The sequence below is a fragment of the Nerophis ophidion genome, linkage group LG02 (assembly GCF_033978795.1).
Source record: "Nerophis ophidion isolate RoL-2023_Sa linkage group LG02, RoL_Noph_v1.0, whole genome shotgun sequence".
Classification (NCBI taxonomy): domain Eukaryota; kingdom Metazoa; phylum Chordata; class Actinopteri; order Syngnathiformes; family Syngnathidae; genus Nerophis; species Nerophis ophidion.
The window spans coordinates 74,183,428-74,187,737 of NC_084612.1; the positions used below are offsets into that span (position 1 = coordinate 74,183,428).

Below are 4,310 nucleotides of genomic sequence, written 5' to 3' on the forward strand. Positions count from 1 at the left end.
TGAGTCCCCGTCAGCCGGGCTGTGGAGGCCACATTTTTTTTATTTATTTTTTTAAATTATAGTAATTGTGTGAAAACTCCAAATAATTCACACATAGGGGTTTATTCACCAAAATTCATGTATTTATTATTAATATTATAATGGATCGATGTATATTTTTAAACCCGATTCAAACCGTTCCAACGTCAAAATGTTCAGGCCTTGACAAATTCCCAAAAAATTCCCAGATATCCCAGAAATCCAGGTTTTGCGGGACATTTTTTCCCCATTTAAAATGAATTGGCCATTTTTCAAACATGCACCATTTCCACATTTTTCAACCGATTCAAACAATTCCACCTTCAACAAATTCCACTCATCCTGCACATTCAAACTATTTTTTTCATGTTCAAAAAAATTCCAGGAATTCCCAGAATTCACGTTTTTTTCAACCCTTTTTTCCACCCTTTTTTCTGTCGACTGCTCCTTCCACATTTTTCAACCGATTCAAACAATTCCACCTTCAACATATTCCACTCATCCTGCACATTTATACGAGTATATTTTCATGTTTCAAAAAATTCCAGGAATTCCCAGAATTACCGTTTTTTTAAGCCTTTTTTTCCACCCTTTTTTTCTGTCGGATACTCCCTTCTCATTTTTCAATTGAATCAAACAATTCCACCTTCAACATATTCCACTCATCCTGCACATTTATACTATTATTTTTTCAAATTCAAAAAAATTCTAGGAATTCCCCAGAATTCCCGTTTTTTCCACCCTTTTTTTTTTTGTCGATTACTCCTTCCACATTTTTCAACTCACTTCAACCGTCCCTCCGTCAAAACAATACTCTTAATCAGGACAAAAAAAAAGTTGTTTTTCGAATTGGAAAAATTGCCGGTTTTCTCGTAATTCCAGGAATTGCATAATACCATTTCTGTATTAAAAAAGCTACTACTGCAACATTTTTAAACAACTCAAACACCAACCAATTCAACTGCATTCAGGACATTCATGGTCCTAATCATTTTCAGAAAAATGATTAGGACTAAACAGGCACTGAGTGTCCATATGTCCATCATGTCCTCATGTGTAATGTTTAAATGTTTTTCTATTTTTTTGGACTACAATGTGAAATAATGTTTTATGTATGTATACATACATACATCTGTCATCTCTATCTTTTTTTTTTTAAATTTATTTTTTATTTATTTATTTATTTTATTTATTTTTTTAAATTTATACTACCATATTGTATATGCACCTTAGGAGGAGCTGCTCCAATTTCGTTGTTCTTTGGACCTGTTCATTGCAATAATGACAATAAAACTCTATTCTATTCTATTCTATTCTATTCTATTCTATTCTAGGAACCTCCTATTGAAATGATTGGGACACTTTTCCAAGTTGCACAATTCCCACATTTTTCTACCCATTAAAACCATTCCACCTTCAACACATTCAATTCCTCCTGGAATTTCGAACAACCATGTTTCCACATTGAACAATTTTCCAGGAATTCCTGTTTTTTCTAACCTTAATTCCAAACTTTTTTTTTAGTTCTATGACTTCTTTCACCTTTTTCAACCCATTTCAAGAGTGCCACTGTCACTACGTTCCTCATATTCAGGACGAAAAAACCAAGTTGAAAAAATCCCGGTTTTCCAGGAATTTCTTAATACCATTTACCAATTAAAAACTGTTACTATGTCAACATCTCTTGCACCAGTTAAATAATTCCAACACCAACCAATTCAGCTCATTCACGTAATTTGTACTCTTAATCATTTTCAAGAAAAGCCCGCTTTTCCCAAATTTCCAGGAAGTTCCCATTGAAATGAATGGGACATTTTTCCAAGTTGCACAATTCCTACATTTTCCGACCTATATTCAAACCATTCCAACATCAACACGTTCCACTCATCCAACTAACCCAGGGGTCACCAACCTTTTTGAAACTAAGAGCTACTTCTTGAGTATTGATTAATGCAAAAGGAAACCAGTTTGATACACACTTAAATAAATTGCCAGAAATAGCCAATTTGCTCAATTTACTTTTAATAAATAAATCTATATGTATATTAAAAAAAAGGGTATTTCTGTCTGTCATTCCGTCTTACATTTTTTTTCCTTTTACGGAAGGTTTTGTGTAGAGAATAAATGATGAAAAAAAACACTTAATTGAACGATTTAAAAGAAGAGAAAACACGAAAAAAATTTAAATAAAATTTTGAAACATAGTTTATCTTCAATTTCGACTCTTTAAAATTCAAAATTCAACCTAAAAAAATGAAGAGAAAAACTAGCTAATTCGAATCTTTTTCAAAAATAAAAAATAAAAAATGTATGGAACATCATTAGTCATTTTTCCTGATTAAGATTAATTTTAGAATTTTGATGACATGTTTTAAATAGGATGAAATCCAATCTGCACTTTGTTAGAATATATAAGAAATTGGACCAAGCTATATGTCTAACAAAGACAAATCATTATTTCTTCTAGATTTTCCAGAAAACAAAAATTTAAAAAGAAATTCAAAAGACTTTGAAATAAGATTTAAATTTGATTCCACAGGTTTTCTAGATTTGCCAGAATATTTTTTTTTATTTTAATCATAATAAGTTTGAAGAAATATTTCACAAATATTCTTCGTCGAAAAAACAGAAGCTAAAATGAAGAATTAAATCAAAATGTATTTATTATTATTTACAATTAAAAACAATACTTGAACATTGATTTAAATTGTCAGGAAAGAAGAGGAAGGAATTTAAAAGGTAAAAAGGTATATATGTTTAAAAATCCTAAAATCATTTTTAAGGTTGTATTCTTTCTCTAAAATTGTCTTTCTGAAAGTTATAAGAAGCGAAGTAAAAAAAAAAAATGAATTTATTTAAATAAACGAAGACCAAAGCTTTAAATTATTTTCTTGGATTTTCAAATTCTATTAGAGTTTTGTCTCTCTTAGAATTAAAAATGTCGAGCAAAGCGAGACCAGCTTGCTAGTAAATAAATACAATTTAAAAAATAGAGGCAGCTCACTGGTAAGTGCTGCTATTTGAGCTATGTTCTGGGCGACTCATCTGGTCCTTACGGTCGACCTGGTGCCCGCGGGCACCGCGTTGGTGACCCCTGTAAGTAACACTTTCCCAAGTTCCAAACCAAATTTTTCCTGGAAATTCCAACTCTTCAACATTCAAACTATTCTTACATTCTGCCAGCATTCCACTTCAACTTGAGCATTGGAGCATTCAGTTCTTACATGATGATTACCAGGTGTCTTACCGTGGGGCTGGCTGTAGACTCTGGCCCGGGCAGGGTTGTGGTAGTACGGGTTGCCCTGCGCGTCCAGGTGGTTGAAGAAGACGTCCACCTCGTCCGGAGGCAGCAGCTGCGCCGAGGGCTCCATGAAGTTGTGACCCAGGCTGTGGTGCTGCGAGTCCGGGTGCTGGCCGTTCAGCGCGGCGTGGTGCATCCAGCGCGGCTGGTCCGCCGCCACCTCCATCTCTCCGGTCTTGTTATCCGATTTATTGAGATTTTATATTAATCCAAGCGGAGAAAAAGGAGATTTTTTAATTTTTTTAAATTTGTTTCACTCCTTTCTCTTTATAATCTGCAGGCCATTTGCAGGACTATTTTCTAAAGGATCCAAATTCCACATCGAGTCCACTTGGAAACCTGCAGGACACAAACGCAAATGTAAAGTTAAATTCATTGATTCCATCCATACATCCATTTTCTACCGCTTGTCCCTTTTTGGGAATAAAAAAAAAGTAAACGTGCCGTACTTACTTGGACTAAACTTCATTTACTTTTTCTTTTTTTTTTTTTATCCTCCTCCGTCCTTCGAGTTCGTGCGCTTCTTGCTGCGTGTGGCCGGAAGACGTTAGTTAAAAGCCAAAGTGCGTCCGCCGGGACTTGAAGGCAACATGGAACTGTGGCGGCCTGACAGCCAGCCGCCAACCTTGTCAAAGCTGTGGGCGGAGTTACGGTGCTCTCAGCCAATGAGAGGCTCCGGGACGCTGCTGGAGGCGGAGCTTCCGGACAGAACACAAAAAAGGTAAACAATGGCCTGACTTTATCTCCCAAGTATTCTCTAAGTCAGGGGTGTCAAACGTACGACCCGAGGGCCGGATCAGGCCTGCAAACAGGTTTTATCCGGCCCACGGGAGGAATTTGCTTGGTATAAATATTAACCTGAAATTTTTGAATGAAAGAAACTGCTGTTCTAAATGTGTCCACTGGATGTCGCAATAACAATTATTTGTATCTTTGTAGATGATGCTCCTACTTGCCAACATTGAGACCTCAGATTTCGGGAGGTGGGGGA

At 35.6% G+C, this 4,310-nt stretch overlaps 1 protein-coding gene across 1 annotated transcript in view; it reads right to left on the minus strand.

Annotated features, from left to right (window-relative positions):
• gata2b (GATA binding protein 2b) overlaps positions 1-3,913 on the minus strand; it is a 23,491-nt gene extending 19,578 nt beyond the window's left edge. The window contains exons 1-3 of the mRNA XM_061890692.1: positions 3,773-3,913; positions 3,266-3,658; positions 1-19 (exon numbers count right to left, since the gene is read on the minus strand). The exon at positions 1-19 is cut by the window's left edge and continues 569 nt beyond it. Coding sequence (XP_061746676.1) covers positions 1-19; positions 3,266-3,485 — 239 coding nt within the window. The 5' untranslated portion in view covers positions 3,486-3,658; positions 3,773-3,913. The remainder of the gene's footprint in view (positions 20-3,265; positions 3,659-3,772) is intronic.
• Positions 3,914-4,310: the final 397 nt, after the last annotated feature.